We start from the raw sequence: 18,653 nt of genomic DNA, 5'->3' as shown, positions 1-18,653 counted from the left end.
AAAAATGGCATGAAGCTTTAGTAGTTTTCTCGAAATTCCTCGCATGCACGTGTACACTATGATACTCACATCAGCTTCTCCTTGATCAATGACATAGAAGTTGTCGCCTTCATCACCTGAAACACAATGACAATGAAAGGGGTAAGAATTAACTTTTTTTGGCGGTTATATGAGAGAATAGTAGCTATTATCATTTAGGTCAGTCGATGGGGAAGATTTATCAGAATTTTCTTTAGAGCAGAACCAATCAGGGCTCAGTTTTCATTTCCCCACAGTGGTTTATGAAATTAAAGCTGAGCTCGGATTGGTTGACATGGGCACATTTTGCAACTAGAACATTTTTACCTCAGAAACATCTGATAAATCTCCCTAATTGTCTTTATGGACCATGACAGTAAGTGACTAGGTGTCAGGGTGCTATTACTAGACCATAAAATGCAAAGGGGAGGGAGAACCAGCAGAATCAAATAATCATTTAAATACACCCGCCCAATGGGGGGATGTCTTCACACTGCTGTGTTCTTAGATGCTACACAACCAATAAAAACTGTAGCAAGCTATTGGATCACTCATAGTTTAGGCGAGGGATAGTGGATCAGTTCTATGTACAGAGCTAAGAGCACAGCAGTGTGAGGATACACTCCCATTGCACTGGAATAAGCTATAACACATTTTTCACAGTTCTGCTGCTACTAACACAAAGACATATGATTACACAGGTAATCCTGAAGATTTGTACAGTCAAAACTACTGCTAAACCCCTTTAAAGATGGCAAACCAATAGAAACTACATAACAATGCCTATAAAAATGTCATTTTAGAGAAAAAACAAAGAATAAAACTCTGCTGTAAATGACAAATCTAAGAACCCAGCATACCCAGAGTAAATGTGGAAGAAGGCCTGTAGTGAGAGTGAATGTCAGCTCTGAAAGTGTAATGTGATGTAACCGTGTGACAAAAGCACACAAGGCCTATGCATTATGAGGAGACCATATTTGGCCCTGTCACCGGCACGGCACATCCCCTGAGATCTGGACGCATTGTTTTAGTTAAAGTCTGATCTCTGCCAAACCCACAGAGCGAGGCCTTCTGCAGTTCATGGCAGGAAGGGGCAATGCAAAGGGATATGAAGGAAACGTGATCATCTCAGGAGTCAATCATGTCTAAGACCTCGCTATACAAGTCAGAGGAAAATGTAATATGTTTAAGTTGCGGGTAGATAAATCGGCTCCTATATCACCTTTCCTACATACTTGACTTCTGGGTGCAGATCATCTAACATTCCTCACAGAAGCCAAGGAGGGAAGGCCTGCGCCACACACCTCGCTGTCCTCACATCACACCTCCTCATACCCATCACACCACTGCTCGGCTTTTGGACATTGTTCATATATCTGTCTAATGTGAAGTACGGCATTTCTAGAAAGTCTCGTTCATACTTCAATAAATGTGCCCCATTGTCTGTAACATACCTGCTCTGTGACATCACTAACGTAATAATCCCTGTTCTGTGACATCACTGTGTTGATTATCCTGGTACGGTGTGTAATATCCTTTTCCTGTGACATCCCTGAGTGTATTATCTTTGTACTGTGACATCACTGTGTGACTCTCTCTCTGTAATGTGACAACATTGTGTGTATTATCCTTGTACTGTGACATCACTGTGTGTATTATCCCTGTACTGTGACATCACTGTGTGTATTTTCCCTGTACTGTGACATCACTGTGTGTATTATCCCCTTTACTGTGACATCACTGTGTGTATTATCCCTGTACTGTGACATCACTGTGTGTATTATCTCTGTACTGTGACATCACTGTGTGTATTATCCCTGTACTGTGACATCATTGTGTGTATTATCCCTGTACTGTGACATCACTGTGTGTATTATGCCTGTACTGTAACATCACTGTGTGTATTATCTCTGTACTGTGACATCACTGTGTGTATTATCCCTGTACTGTGACATCACTGTGTGTATTATCCCTGTACTGTGACATCACTGTGTGTATTATCCCTGTACTGTGACATCACTGTGTATTATCCCTGTACTGTGACATCACTGTGTGTATTATCCCTGTACTGTGACATCACTGTGTGTATTATCCCTGTACTGTGACATCACTGTGTGTATTATCCCTGTACTGTGACATCACTGTGTGTATTATCCCTGTATTGTGACATCACTGTGTGTATTATCTCTGTACTGTGACATTACTGTGTGTATTACCCCAGTACTGTGACATGACTGTGTGTATTATCCCTGTACTGTGACATCACTGTGTGTATTATCTCTGTACTGTGACATCACTGTGTATTATCCCTGTATTGTGACATCACTGTGTGTATTATCCCTGTACTGTGACATCACTGTGTGTATTATCCCTGTACTGTGACATCACTGTGTGTATTATCCCTGTACTGTGACATCACTGTGTGTATTATCCCTGTACTGTGACATCACTGTGTGTATTATCTCTGTACTGTGACATCACTGTGTGTATTATCCCTGTACTGTGACATCACTGTGTGTATTGAGTTACTGCCATGTACAGCTCTAGACACTTGTGAGTAAGTGCAGGTCCATCATCACATAGCAATGTATGTAACACAGGTAGGTCCTGTAGATATTTCCACCCATTTACCATAACAGACGTCACATCACTAGTCTCCGGGGATGAGTCAGGGCACTGATATTATCTTCGGTCTCTGGTAAGACCTGCGCATGTACTGCAGTCATTTGGTGTTATGTTATAGGAACGTGTACATATACAATACATTATGAGAAATCCAGACACCAAGCGTGGCCCAACCCATGAGATACAGGATGGGGAAACCGGCCGATTTGACCTGAAATTGTGGACCATCTAAGAAGATGCTGGTGGTATCTAGACCAATGTCACAAAAAAGTAGGGTTGGGCATGTCGCATTTCAATATGCCTAATCCTTTTATTCTTAAAAGGGTTTTCTACTAAGATGAGAAAAAAAAATTAATAGTAAAGTTACCCTGATTCCATTGTCGTCCCATGAATACGATAGTCTTCCAGTCCAGGGAAGAAACAGAAGCACCAGGGGTAACAGGACCCCCTTTGGTCAATCAGTGGTCTCAGGGGACCACAAGACATCACTTTGCCAAAGACTGGAAGACCACCACCCCACCACCAAGTCCGAACAGGGTACACACACTTTGTAGTCACCCTGCTCGGCCCACAGGGGCTTCTTCTGGATTCCTGGGAAATCACTTTAATGCATGATAATCCAAGCCGAGTGTGCAAGTGTATATGTAGGCATGATATATGGTCCATTAGAAGTTATACTTATAACATTAGGGGAATTACTGGGAATTCTATCTATCTATCCATCCATCCCAGATCTATCTAACAATCTACCTATTCTCTATCTTATGTCTATTTCATATCTATCGATACATCTCTGTATCTATCTATTTCATATCTATCCATCTTTCTATCCCATATCTATCTATACATCTCTGTATGTATCTATCTATCTATCTCATATCTATTAATAGTATATATGTCATATCTATCCATCATTCTAACTATCCCATATCTATCTATCTATCTCTCTATCTCATATCTATCTATTTCTCTATCTCATATCTATCTATCTATCTATCTCATATATATCTATCTATCTCATATCTATCTATCTATCTATCTATCTATCTCATATCTATCTATCTCATATCTATCTCATATCTATCTATCTCATATCTATCTATCTCATATCTATTAATAGTATCTATGTCATATCTATCCATCATTATAACTATCCCATATCTATCTATCTCTCTATCTCATATCTATCTATTTCTCTATCTCATATCTATCTATCTATCTATCTATCTATCTATCTATCTATCTCATATCTATCTATCTCATATCTATCTATCTATCTATCTCATATCTATCTATCTATCTATCTCATATCTATCTATCTATCTATCTCATATCTATTAATAGTATCTATGTCATATCTATCCATCATTATAACTATCCCATATCTATCTATCTATCTCTCTATCTCCTATCTATCTATCTATCTATCTATCTCATATCTATCTATCTATCTTTCTATCTATCATCTATCTATCTCATATCTATCTATCCATCTATCTCGTCTCTATCTATCTATCTATCTCGTATCTATCTATCTATCTCATATCTATCTATCCCATATTTATCTATCCGTCCCATATCTATCTATGTATTATCTATCTATCTATCTACCTATTTTTAGTCTTATGACTAGATACCATCACGGGACCTTCTGTAATCATGTAGATGTATATTAAGGACGTTCTTACCTTGTAGTATCACAGTCTCTCCAGCAATGTGATTGACAGGGAACATGGCATCGAATATATCACTGCAAGAGACACAAGGGGTGTAAGTCATCTGTCTGTGAGATGCAGGTTTATTTAATATGACAGGTTGTCTAGTAATGCTGACTTGTGTTCTCCCTAATAATTACACTACACGGGGGTTTACAGACTCGTAATGGAGATTCCTGGGCGGTTTTGCTGATGCAGAGAATTGTCAGGCATCCTGAGAAGCTCACACATGTCACTCCATAGCATGCACATGTAACCGTATCCTCATGTGCTATGCTAATTTCTATCTCACTTGTATACAAACGTCTGAATAACACAGAGAATGAGGGTGTGCTGACACTTAAAGGAAATCTACCATTAAAATCAAAGCGTGATAAACTAGGGACACTTACTCATAGATCCAGGTACAGTCACTGGGGTAATCTCATTGTATTTTTTAATCATGGCCTTGTTACTTCTAAAATCAACGTTTAAAATTACGCTAATGAGCCTGAAGGGCTCCCGGATACTTGTATTCCCCAGAAAATAACAATGATAAAGTATCTTTTCTTAGAACGATACATTGATACATTCCTCTGTTATTTCTTCTAAAAAAAAAACCTGTAAAAAGATTTGCGCTGTGTGTCACCATTTTGGGTGGAGTGTCCTAGACTGTCTGACACTGTCCTATCAGCGCTGGCGGTGTGACTGTGTATGGACACGCCCCCAGACAATGGGACAGATTTATGAAAACTGACAGTTGCCCAAAACCACCAATCGCATGATACAAAACAAACGCTGTGCTGTGATTGGCTTCCAGGACAGTGTTCATAATTCAAATATCCGTTATACCGTTTCAGCAGGACATTATCTATTATCAGGAGCCCCCCCATATCTATTACATAGTAACAAGGCACACTTGTAAATAGAAGGACATCTTGATGAGCAGAGTCTCCTTAAAGCTTTCATGTTTCCGACTCTGTTTGGACTTGTTAAGTAGACAGGACCTAGGGCTGAGAAAATGCATTATCCCCTCATTCAGCTTCTGTTATTACAGGGCAGTGACACATCAGCAGCATCTCCAAGACTCCTGACAGCTCACAAGGAGTCACCTCTGACACATCCTTCATGGATCTAAGATCATTCCAAAGTGAAGACGTTGAAGAGCGTGGTGGTACTCCTCTAAGTGCACCTGTCACCTACGCAGGGGAAGAACCCATTATACTCTCTAGACCGGGCTGTACATATACTATTGGTCTCTGGCTTGTACTCGAATCTAGATGTTAGTTTAGTTTCTTAAGAAGTCAAGACTATAAGCCTGGGAATGCTGAAGGATGTGCAGAGCACAACCAAGGACTTTGACCTTTCCCACGACTCAAGCCAATGTATATTAAAGGGGAGCATTGAAGTTGTTTTTAATGTCAGATCGGTGGGTACCCTGTGGATGCCCTATTCTTTAGTGCACTAAAGCTTCTGTTTTCATAGTTCAGACATAAGAGGCAACCAAGAGCAGATGATCCAAGGTGGTCCAAGTTATCAGAGATCCATCAAATTGATATTGATGAACTATCCTAAAGTTAGGTCAAAACACAAAAGCCTGGGCAACCCCATTAAAAGAAACCTGTCATGTACCAACTATGTAACTTCAGTTTAGGGCCCCTAGGTGGTTGCTGGAATTTGGAGACAACAGAGGGGAAAGTAGAGTGGTTCTGCTCACTTGAGTCGAAGTCCTGGTGAAGACGAGATCATCACAACTGGATTTACTGCTCATGCTCTGGACATTGGGGTGCATGTGCACTGAGGGTACGTGGCCTGACCTAGGCTGCCCCACATGCAATGCATATGCCCTGGAATACTACAGTGGACTCAAGTGAACAGTCCTCCAGAAACTTTTATTGACTATGTATTTAGACGACCAACGGTGGTGCCCTCTATAGGCTTAGTAACCAAAACTCCGCCCGCATTTCAATGACCCCCAAGGAACAGACTGGCTCCCTTTAAGGTTGTAATCAGAAAGCATCTGCAGAGTTTTTAAGGCCAATGGGTCAGAAAAGCGAACATTGTATTTGTCAAACATATCCTGGGAGTCCATCAGTGGATCACAAATAACTCCTTTAAGATCGAAGACATAGCAGCTGTCAGATGATGACAAAGAGTCTGGTAACTCCGGAAGAATCAACCACAATCAACCATGTCCATGATGAATTGCGGCCACGTAATACATCGATACTAGAGTCAACTAGAAAGGGAGCTGCTTTTATAGGACAGATGTCTGTTTTGGTTTTCTGGCCCAGACCGGGAACACCCATATGACAGTAGAAAAAACTATATAGCATATAGGCTACTGAAACTATCCCTAAAGTATACCTCTACTGAGAGGACCATTCCCCAAGACCACTTTTCAATGTAATTTTCAGTGGTCATCTCACATACTGTACATACATAATATAAAGATTGCATCAGAACCCTGAAGAGCTTGTAAAAAGATAATGTCTAGGGAAAAATATGTAATTTTATTAACAAAAAAGGCCAATATGAGTCCTATACATGTATTACGTAGATCTGAGGATGGCTCATGTCTTGAGCTGAAATACTTAGCCTACCCCAATAAAGATGAGTGTGTTTTAATATATTGTTTTGTGTTTAATCTGTAATGGATCCACCTCCTACAAGGTATTAACCCTCTGCTTCTTTTGTAGATACATGAAGGACCATGGCAAATAATCATAAAAATCAAGTCCTAGTCATACCATGGTAATATAAGTCCATCAAGGCACAGGTCCAGCAAGACACACATTCTTTAAGTCACATATCCATCAGGACACAGGTAAGTAAGAGACACATCCATCAAAACACATGTCCATCAAGACAGAAGTCCATCAAGATACAGGTCCATCAAGACACAGGTCCATCAAGACACAGGTCCATCAAGGCACAGGTCCAGCAAGACACACATTCTTTAAGTCACATATCCATCAGGACACAGGTAAGTAAGAGACACATCCATCAAAACACATGTCCATCAAGACAGAAGTCCATCAAGATACAGGTCCATCAAAACACTCATTCTTCAAGTCACATATCCATCAAGATACAGGTCCATCAAGACATGCGTCTACCAAGGCACGCGTCCACCAAGGCACGCGTCCACCAAGGCACACGTCCACCATGGCACAAGTGCGTCAAGGCACAAGTTCATCAAGACATAGGTCCAGCAAGACACAGGTCCATCAAAACACACATTCTTCAAGTCACATATCCATCAAGACACAGATCCATCAAGACACAGGTCCATCAAGACACAGGTCCATCAAGACACAGGTCCATCAAGACACAGGTCCATCAAGACACGTGCAACCTATAATATTATCGTACTGTAAGTTTTATACTATAAGGAGTTTTTTGAGTACTTTAAGAGTTTTGACAACATTATCACTCATTGAACACTTACAGTTGTATCTTTCCTACAAGTCCACATTACAGTTAATTAGCAAATGGAGAGGAATCGGCCAAAGGTTAATTAAAAGAGTGCGATGCAGGGAACGCACCTCAAGTCCTTCTCTTCTGGTGGCAAAATCTGGCACCATAATGGACGCAACTCTTACTAGGCAAGTAAGTACTATTATGGGCTCCCTTAAACATCTAGTACAAGAATGGGACAGACCCAATCCTGATAACGCAACATTTTTACAACCTAAACATAACTTGAAGACAACTAAAATGTTGCTATTTATGTCCTGAACGCTTCTGTCTGTAACACTGCAGGGACACGTTCGGCAATGCTTTACATATTATACATATATGTGTACGATACACGCCTCCAGTTACTGCTCTATCTACCCACAATACATCCTAAGAAACATCTGGAGGCTCTACAGATACTAACAGCTCAACAGAAGAAGCACTAAAATGATTGGAGTACGGTGGGCAGTGACCAGTAGGCACCCGGGCAGTGAATGGCACCAGTTATAACACTGGATGTCTAGGCATGAAGCTAAATCACATGTGGAGCTAAAGGGCATATAGAAATAATATGTTGTGCTGAGCGCAGCGAGCTGGTACATGCACACGGCTTCCTAGACAGAGAAAGTTACAGAGGTCAATGAGGGGCAATAAGGAATAGCAGCTGTACTAACTCTATTACTGTGCCGCCATAGAGTGTCACTTTTTGCCATACTATACTATGCTGTATAGACCAGAACTACTCTGGTCTGTGTCTCATGTTACAACCAAGACCCAATTCTTTCAATTGCTGTGACCTGTATCTCCATATATGCTTCGCTTTATTGGCTTTTTCTAAATTTTTGCATCTGAAGACTGGTTAAACTACTGTACAATACTGAGGACTATTCCAATTTCTTTTTTAAAGGAAATCTACCATTAAAGTCCATCATGATAAACCAGGGACACTCATAGATATAGGCACCGTGACCGTGGTAATCTTATATTTGTTATCTATGGCCTCCTTCCTTCTAAAATCAACTTTGAGAATGAGGGGCTACCCTAGTCCCTCTGTGCTCTGGCTTTATAGGCTGTTACACTGTCTCACCCTCCCGCGTTTTCTCACTTTGCATTGAGGCCATGGATAACTAAGATAGATAGATAGATAGCTGAATCATTTCTGAAGGTGGAATAAACACCACACACTGGGGCGCATCTACTTACCCATCCGATGGAATTTACAGAAAGTGCATTGTTCATGTATAATGCGCTGTGCCTCGATTCCCTAAGATCGTGTGCCCGAGTTCCTGCATCCGTCGCTTCTGCGCCAAGTTCCGCCGGAGTTCACCTTCTTCTTCCTGGTGCATGTAAGTGCATTGTCTTGTGACACAATTTGAAAGTTAAACCCCGCCGTCATCCGAAGGCCCACCCCCGATCTGTGTTGCATGGAAGCAGCGCAGCTACGCCCAAATCTGATCGTGTGCAACACAATCACAGCACAGACTCCTGTCAAAGGCGTGCAAATCCTGAAAAAAAACGGAAAGTCCGACGAAAGTCCGATATGCGTCCCTTAGTAAATGAGCCCCATTTTCTCATTAATCCTTTTTGGATTAGATAGACTTGTCAAAACTGTTGCAAACCAAAATTTTGCTGCACATGCAATATACTTCACCTCAACTTTACAATGGCACTTAGAGTGCTGCCTGCCTTCCTTCATGCAGATAGATAGATGAAATATTTATTGTAATATTGAACTTAGAATATATAACGTACCCACTTTTTAAAGGAAATCTACCATTTGCTTTTGTGTATTATGAAACAAACATGCATACACATATTGGGGCAGATTTACTTACCCGGTCCATTTGCGATCCAGCGGCACGTTCTCTGCGGTGGATTCGGGTCCGGCCGGGATTCACTAAGGTAGTTCCTCCGACGTCCACCAGGTGGCGCTGCTGCGCTGAAGTTCCCCGAGGCCCGCTGGAATGCCCTGAAGTACACCGGCCTATTCCTGGTGAAGGTAAGTGCAAGTTCCGCGACACTTTTTTTTTAAAAATGCGGCGGTTTTTCCAAATCCATCGGGTTTTCGTTCGGCCACGCCCCCCGATTTCCGTCGCGTGCATGCCGGCGCCGATGCGCCACAATCAAATCGCATGCGCCCAAATCCCGGGGCAATACAGGGAAAATCGGCGCAAATCGGAAATATTTTGGGTAACACGTCAGGAAACCGCGAATCGGGCCCTTAGTGAATGACCCCCATTGTGTTTAATCCCTGAACTGAGTGGTTTTGCTGAAAAAAACCATTAAACAATTATGATAATGAGGCTCTATTGCTCCTCTGGTGGGCCCCGGCGCTTCTCTTATTACCCTAATTATGCACTGCTCCAGAGAATGCTGTAATCGCTGCGTTGTCTCTCACAGGCAGAAGTAATCAATCGCTGCACCATTCTGCAGCTACTGTGTCATCCAGCTCAGGTTGATTAGTCCCATATGGACAGTTCAAGAAGCTACGTATAATGTCTTTATGTATGGCAGCCATCCTGCACCCAGCTTTCCCAAGGTCCTGAATTGTTTAATTGTTTTTTAAGCAAAACCCCTCAGATCAGGGATTAAACAAGTTATGTTTCTGCATCAGGGACAGCATTCTCAAGGTATGTTTGCTTCACAATACATAAAAACAAATGGTAGATTTCCTTTAACTTGCTGTTGGAGTGCTGGCAATTTATTTGATGACAGATACATAGATAAATACATAGACAGAAGATACATAGATTTGAGATAGATAAATAGATAGATAATATATAGCAATATTTAGATATAAGGGTGGTCCCCTACTTAAAAACACCCTACTTACAGACAACCCCTGGTTACAAACAGACCTCTGGATGTTGGTAACTTTGTACTTTAGCCTTAGGCTACAATAAGCAGTTATCAAATGTGTCTGTAATTAAGATTTATTGTTAATCCTGGTTCTTATGACAATCCAACATTTTTAAAATCCAATTGTCACAGAGACCAAAAAAAAATTGGCGGGGGTTACAATTATAAACTATACAGTTCCGACTTACATACAAACTCAACTTAAGAACAAACCTGTAGAATCTTGTACGTAACCCTGAGACTGCCTGTACAGGTAATAGACAAAAAGTGGTGGCACACCAAATAGGTAAAGTCAAAAAAGGTGGGTTACTTTATTTCCAGAGGGTTACATTTCATTTGATACATTAATAATAATCTTTATTTATATAGCAACATCAAAATATGCAGCGCTTTGCAAATCATAAAATTAGGTAGATAGAGAAGAGATACATAAGGTAGATATCTGATAGATAGATATCAAAATAAAAATGGCAGAACTCCAAGGCTTGTTGTGAAAAAACCAAGAGGATTTATTCATACCACATCACCACGTTTCAGTTTAATCTGAAACCTTTGTCAAAGGCTTTTAGATAGATAGATAGATAGATAGATAAAATGAAGGAAAATTTAGAGCAGCACAGCAACTCCGATGGGTGCACAGTCCATAAGTCTCCAGGCAAGGGGACTATAATATAAAGACAGGAAGAGGCAGCACTCCAAAAGTAGTTTCAAAAAAAGTGGGGTGTCTTTATTCCATAAGCGACGTTTCAGCTCATTGCGAGCCTTTTTCAAGCATCATAGATAGATAGATAGATAGATAGATAGATAGATGGATGTGAAATAGATACAGTAGGTAGATAGATATGTGATCACCCTGCTTTAAAAAAAATAGACAGATAGATAGATATGGGATAGATGGATAGATATGAGATAAATCAATAGATAGATAGATAGATAGATAGATATGAGATAGATAGATAGATATGAGATAGATAGATAGATAGATAGATAGATAGATAGATAGATAGATAGATAGATATGAGATAGATAGATAGATAGATAGGAGATAGATATGAGATAGATAGATAGATATGAGATAGATAGATAGATAGATAGATAGATAGATAGATAGATAGATAGGAGATAGATAGATATGAGATAGATAGATAGATAGATAGATAGATAGATAGATAGGAGATAGATATGAGATAGATAGATAGATAGATGGACATGGGATAGATACGGTAGATAGACATAAGATAGCTAGATGATAGATAATATCAGCAATGTGTTGCCATTTTCTCTATTGTCTTATGACACTATCTGACGGCATTGCACGTGCGTTTCCCTCCCTTTCTGGATTATGAGGAAGTGGCTATTCCTTTCCCCCGCTGACAGAAGCGGCTGCTGGCGATTTACAATCGCTTTTCTTCCTGAGGGTGCGTTCACACGTTGCAGTTAAAACTGCATCGCAATCAGCTTTGAGGAGGTTTCAGGTGCAGTTTTGTCAATTGAACAGGTGAAAGACATGGACTGAACGAGTGAATTTGATTTTGAAGGGTAAACCTGCTCCTCAAATGTCATCCACCCGTTCAGTCCATGTCTTTCACCTGTTCAATAGACAAAACTGCACCTAAAACCACCTCAAAGCTGATTGCGATGCAGTTTTAACTGCAACGTGTGACTGCACCCTGACATCTGCATTCTGGGCAGCGACATGTTCCTCACACGTCTTGTTTCATGTCTGGCACGGCAGCGGGGAACCTCTTAGGCCCAGCCATGTCAGGATTCCTCTCACAATCAGAGGTCACAGACGTGGAGACCTTTAGGTTCAAATTGGGTAAAAATATTTGATAAAAAAAAAAATGTTCTTCCCAGAGCAAGATGTTCCAGATATTTCATGTTGGAGCCTGCTCACGTTGATGCATGAGATGTTAAAATGGCAGTTCTGAAATATGCCGCTCTAGGGAGTCTATACACTTGCAATACCCTTCCTGGCTCTCGGCCATAAGACCTGAGCCTAATCCTCTCAGATGTGATCAGGTTTCCTCTTATTCTTGATCTACTTCAGACAATGTAAAAAAAAAAATCACTTTAACTTGATCCATAAACATAACTTCCACATGTTCATGAGGGAAGCTGGAGCCTTTGTGAATAAGTGACACCCGATACCACCGGATAACAATGGAGGTATTAAAGGGATACGATTTATTACTGCCCACAACTGACAATTAAAGACAGGAACACCTCTGTTCAGGGTCCTCAAATCTTGGGAACCTATCATGTCATACATTGATTTGAATGGAGACAGTGGGGCACATTTACTTACCTGGCCGACGGAGTTCCCAAAATATGGAGTGACCGATGATCATGCACTCCGGCGCGATTCACGAAGATTGTGCGCCCGATTTCCTGCATGTGTCGCTTCCCCGCTCAGGTCCGCCGGAGTTCACCATCTTCTTCCCAGTGCATGTAAGTGCATTGTCTTGCGACACAATTTTAATCTTAAATCCTGCCCTCAGTCCGAATCAGTTGGATCGCCCGACGAGCCGCCCCCCCCCCCATTTCTGTCGCATGAAAGCCGGAAAGCCAAAATCCAATCGGGTGCGACACAATCCCCTGCTAAATACCTGTCAAAGTGGTGAAAATCCTGAAAATTTCCTAAATCTGACGAAAGTGCGATCTGCGGGACCCTTAGTAAATAAGCCCCAGTGTAATGCTTAGTTTCCCCTCTGGTGGCGCTGCAGGAAACCAGAACTCTCACAGACAGAATTACCCATAGATCATCTTATCAGGGACACATTCTAGTCAGAGGTCTTCTCCTCACTATGTCCCATGCTTCTTCTTAGCACGCCATGGGACCAGGGTGATGTCAGCTAAGATCCTTTACCCAGTTATGTTTGCGCATGGACACATGCTGTGACTTCATGTGATCAATACATACATGGGGATGACATTACCTTTGTCACATGACATGGAGACATGCTGTGACTTCATGTGATCAGATACATACATGGGGATGACATTACCCTTGCCACATGACTTGGCCAATGATGTAACAGAGCTCTCTCTCAATGTTCCACATAGCAGCATGTTCTGCAGCAGTGAGGCCTGTCAATCAGGAGCTAGGGTCCAGGGCAGTGCAGCAACCAGTGAATATGCAGGACCTCATTGGACTCACATTGTGTCATTAGACTCACGTCAGGCGAGTTGCATATAGGTTTACAAACAGATTTTGTAGCCATGGAGATAATGCTTTTTAATCATAGTTTTTAATGCAGTATATATTTTGAGAGGGTTAATTTGCATGGCAGGTTCTCTATAAACACGGCATTCATAAGGTCTCACAATGAAGCCTGTACATTACACATATACAGTATGGAGAAGCCGAGATGGTAGAGGGATTATACAAATCGATGTAATTATTACACAGATCATTAACTTGACATATTAGAACTGTATTTAAGGACATCACCTTCCTGTGTGTTACCTTAAGGCGCGTTAAGACTTTCATCTGAAGGAAAATTCAAAATTCATTTTAATAAGTTCAGTGAATGTGAATGTAGGAGATGTCTCCTCGGGGCACAATATGTGCTTTAGTAAAAGGGAAATATCAGAATTCCAGCTGAAATGAGTCAAATATTTGCAGAATACAGGGGGATAGTTTTAACATAAAGTAGTGACTTTTCGGAAATGTCAATGTTTTTACCGAGTGTATATAACGGTCCATCGTTTCTGACCCGACCTGATCTAGGTACAAGGTCTAGAGATACCAGGTCTACACTATAGGCCCATGTGCCACCTAAGCAAACACCATTAGCATAGATAACTTAGTGGTAAGAAAGGGGAATCCACAAAGGGACCTGTGAACATCTAGCTATACCTCAGGCATGTCAGTCAATGCCATTGGTGGAGGTACACCAGCTGGAAATCCCACTAGTGCTCATCGGGTCACATCCAAACCCTGTGGCCTTCACCAATAGGTGCACCGTGTTGTAAATTTGGGTCAAAGGAGTTTTCCAGAAAAACCTCCTAGGAACCAGGACAGGGGTTACAAAAAATAAATTGCACTAAGTATGCTTTGGCTCTCAATTCCAGCATCATGTTGGTCTTCTATTCTTTTGCACCACCTGGAGGCATCTGTTGTGATTCAGCTGGGATGGAGATAATGGTGGACTGCGGCAACTCTGTATCCAGGCGTTACCCATGTCCGAGCCCTGGGGGGCTTTCCAGCATTTCTGGAAACCCCTTTTAAAGAAATCAGTAATGGGGCTGATCACCAGGGTGCTCCTTGAAGCTCTGGTGGAGGATGATAGGATAGAAGATGTTGGTGGGAATATGCTGCAAAAGTTTAGGTGCTGTAGCATCTAAGGCCCCATGCACACGGACATATGCCCGCATGGCTACGGCCGTCGCAATGTAGAGGAGGAGGGGTGACCCCTCTCCAATGAAATGTATGGCGTACGGCCATAACACGGGGAACGATAGGATACGATGTCCTATCTTTTTCTTGTGTACGGAGTGGTACAGTGCCATACGTGTGCGGCACCGAATTGCTCCGTGCGCCCATTGCCCTCTATGGGGGACGTATGCAAGCTTGGGGCCGTACATACGTCCCTCATATTTTTGTGTACATGGGGCCTAAGTGGTTTAGAGCCATGACCAGTGTGTCACCATTAGCACTGACCTATATTATATCAGTACTGACGGTGTATGGAGAGGAATCAGCTCCTATATCCTTACTCCTTGGACAACACCATGAGGGACTATCCCATCAGGTGTCTGGAAGAGGTTTAAAACTGTGAACCAAACATGAGCCGCCAGCAGTTCCTCCTTCAAGAACGATGTTGGCCTCACTGAACAAGTTCATGTATTATCCTGCCAAAAGTGACAAGGTCTTCAATGTAATGAGAGGAATTAAATAAAATGGATGAAATCGAACTTCAAGCCATACAAAAGGTCAGTGAGACCTAGAACATAATTCAGGAGGATCAGATTTGGCATAAGAGACCACTTGGAAGGTTCCGGTGACAGAATGCTCTATGGACGGACACATGATACAACTGGAAACTTCATGCCTGGAGAAAATGATATATGGGATTCCCCCAAAATCCAGTCATTCTGAATGTTAGCCATGGCTTACCTCTCCGAAAGAATGGAAATCATTAAAGTGGACACGGCTACTTCTATGATCTAACGGAGAAGTACGGTAAATTATTGATGATTATTGGATACTATAGGGAACAAGATCGCTTCTGGTCCAAGGCACAGAAGATCTGGAGCAATCTGTGGGGTAGATTATATTTTTCACAATTTCTCAGATTATGAAAATTAATTCTTGTGTTTCTGAGCAAAAAACTTCTTTCTTGACCACTTTACTGGTCACATACTGCGGCCTCCAAATACCATGGCAAAAGAGACACTGAACCCTATGAGATCTTAAAGTGGTTTTCCATAAATATAGAAACACCCGGGAGGCCAGGACAAAAAGAGGCCACGTACTTACCCCGCTTCAAGTCTCATGTGACTCCAGTAATAACAATTTCAGGCCTATGCCCAACCGGAAATTCCAGGGGTCATGGGTCTGCTTCATCCAATGAGTGGCCTCCTCAGACAAGGAACATCACTTCCTTATACACAGGACTTCACTTCCTGTGTAATCCCCTGTCCCGAGGAAGCCACAGGTGCTGTGATCCCCCAGAACCAGAAGTACTGGTGCAATTTAGGAGCCAAGAAACAGCATGATAAGCATATTCATGCTTTTCCATAGTCATTACACAATGAGGCAGACTTAAAGGGAACCTATCAGGTAGATTTGAGACACTAAACCACTGATTAGCGGTTTAGTGTCCCAAATCGCCCAGTATAAGCAATGTCCGTGGCCATAATAAAAAACACAGTTATACTTATCTAGATGAAAGTCTAATATGGCACATTAGACTCACTTTTGAAGCTCTTAGTAATTTGCGATGCAAGCATAAAAAACATGGCTGCTTTCTTCCAAAAACAGCGCCACACCATGATTTATTCTGACATTGCAATTCAGCTCCAATCATCTCTATAAAGGTGAGTTGGCAAATAATCAGTGGTGCCATTTTTTTCTGGGGGGGGGGGGGGGGGGACAGCCATATTTTGCAACCTCTGGACAACCCCTTTAAGAAGAAGTAAATTTGGCCATATTCCTTATCAGTAAGTACTCTGCCTAATAAGATGGAAAAATAACCGTCCCGGCCATTGTCTTTATGGAAAAGCTGCCAATTAAAGATTTTACTTTAAGATCCCCAAAAAAGTCTAGTTCATCCCATGTAACATTTGGAGTCATTAAACAAATCTCTATTTGTGGTGTAACACTTCAAGGCTGCGCCGAATCCTCCTTTAATGTAAAGCAAATGTTTGATTATGTTCCATGTGAAGCCAAGAGATTTTTCTATAAACGCTTCCGTCTTGATCATAAAAGAAGAGGAAAAACAAGATCAAAGGGGAAGCGAAGCAGATCTGGAATGAGGTCGGAAAACACCTGCTGCCCGGCGGAGAGCGCTGGAGTCTGGTCATGTGACCAAGCTCTGCCGCCTTCGTGCGGCTCAGCACAAGGAATTGAATTATTTTATTGTACCAATAGTGAGTTCAAAACACAAAAAATCAGATCAGATGTTCTGCACACGGGCGCACCTGCTCCATCCTAACCCCAATTTCTTATTTCCACGACCAAAAAACGATCCCGGCTTGGCAGCTCTTCTACCGGCGGTTACCGCTCATTTTTCATGTTGTCATTTATACAGTGGAGATTTTACAGCAGAATATTGAGCTCCACATTATTTTCGTCAGGTCTAGATATGCCAATAATTCTCATTGTAAAGGGCTATTTGAGGAATTAACAATATATATTTAAAGGGAGTGTGCATGAGTAGTATTGACCGGAAAAGTGTTGGTCCTGGAAAGCTGTATAATTATACCTTGTGTGTGTGGCATTAGTAGCAGCAGCAGGACTGTGAAATTTATATTCCAGGATTGTAGCTGGGCAGAACAGCCCCTCCACTTTTCGAGTAAGAGAAATGGCAGGCTTCTGGTTAGATATGACACCAGAGGGGAGGGGCTGCAGAGCAGTTTGAATGCACAATGATCAGAAAACAAGCCCCCAGTGCTTCAAGACCAGCTACAATCCTGGAATATTAATCCATATTTAATAGTCCTGCTGCTAGGTAGAATATATACTGTACATGAAGGTATGGTTACACAGATATACGTGTGAACAGTGAAGCCATGAGAACCTGAGCGTGGTCTTTTTTAATAAGGACTCGGCATGCTAGCCGAAGAATGGTGATGTACACATGCCTTATGTCAATGTTTAAAGAATGTTCTATATAAAAAGGAATTGTTTCCATACATACAACAATTGGTTCTAGTGGTATTTTGAAAGACTGTATGATCCTAAGCGTGAGAGGCTTAGTATACTAGACCAGTATTCACACTATCGGAGCGTCTCTCTCTATAATATATATATATATATATATATATGGTTTGACAATGTTTAACAATGTCTGCAGTATTGTATTGTCAAAGTTGCTAGTAGACGCCATGTAATAGGGTTATGTTATATGCTATGGAGCTAACTTGGATGCCTGAATACTGGAGAACAAGTTGCGATGAGGTCCCAAATTGTGACTGCTCCAACCCAACCTCTTCACTAGCCGGGCGAAGAAAGGGTGGTGCCAGGCCATGGGTTGTATAGCGCCAGGTTTGGGCGCAGGCTATAGCGCTTTTCTACACCAGACCAGACCTAGTGTAGAACTGAAACGGGCGCACAACGCACCCATTAATTGCCCCATGCCGCCGGATATTTATTAGGTGGTTGCCGGGGGCAGGATTTGAATGATACGTTGTATAATACATATGTAGGTAATATACTGCATAATGTATGTACTGTATATGCTGTAGTAAAAGTAATAATACCTAACAACTACTAACTACGACTACTACTAACTAACTACTGACTAAAATATATATACACAGTCATTG

General features: G+C 41.6%; 1 protein-coding gene across 3 annotated transcripts in view; it reads right to left on the bottom strand.

Annotated features, from left to right (window-relative positions):
• PRKAR1B (protein kinase cAMP-dependent type I regulatory subunit beta) overlaps positions 1-18,653 on the bottom strand; it is a 168,604-nt gene that overhangs the window by 55,769 nt on the left and 94,182 nt on the right. For all 3 annotated transcript variants that reach the window (XM_072120471.1, XM_072120472.1, XM_072120473.1), the window contains 2 exons: positions 4,332-4,393; positions 70-116 (listed from right to left, as the gene is read on the bottom strand). In XM_072120471.1, coding sequence (XP_071976572.1) covers positions 70-116; positions 4,332-4,393 — 109 coding nt within the window. The remainder of the gene's footprint in view (positions 1-69; positions 117-4,331; positions 4,394-18,653) is intronic.

The sequence above is a fragment of the Engystomops pustulosus genome, chromosome 8 (assembly GCF_040894005.1).
Source record: "Engystomops pustulosus chromosome 8, aEngPut4.maternal, whole genome shotgun sequence".
Taxonomy (NCBI): domain Eukaryota; kingdom Metazoa; phylum Chordata; class Amphibia; order Anura; family Leptodactylidae; genus Engystomops; species Engystomops pustulosus.
Note: the sequence above shows the minus strand (reverse complement) of the source record. Positions and strands in the feature narration are given on the sequence as shown.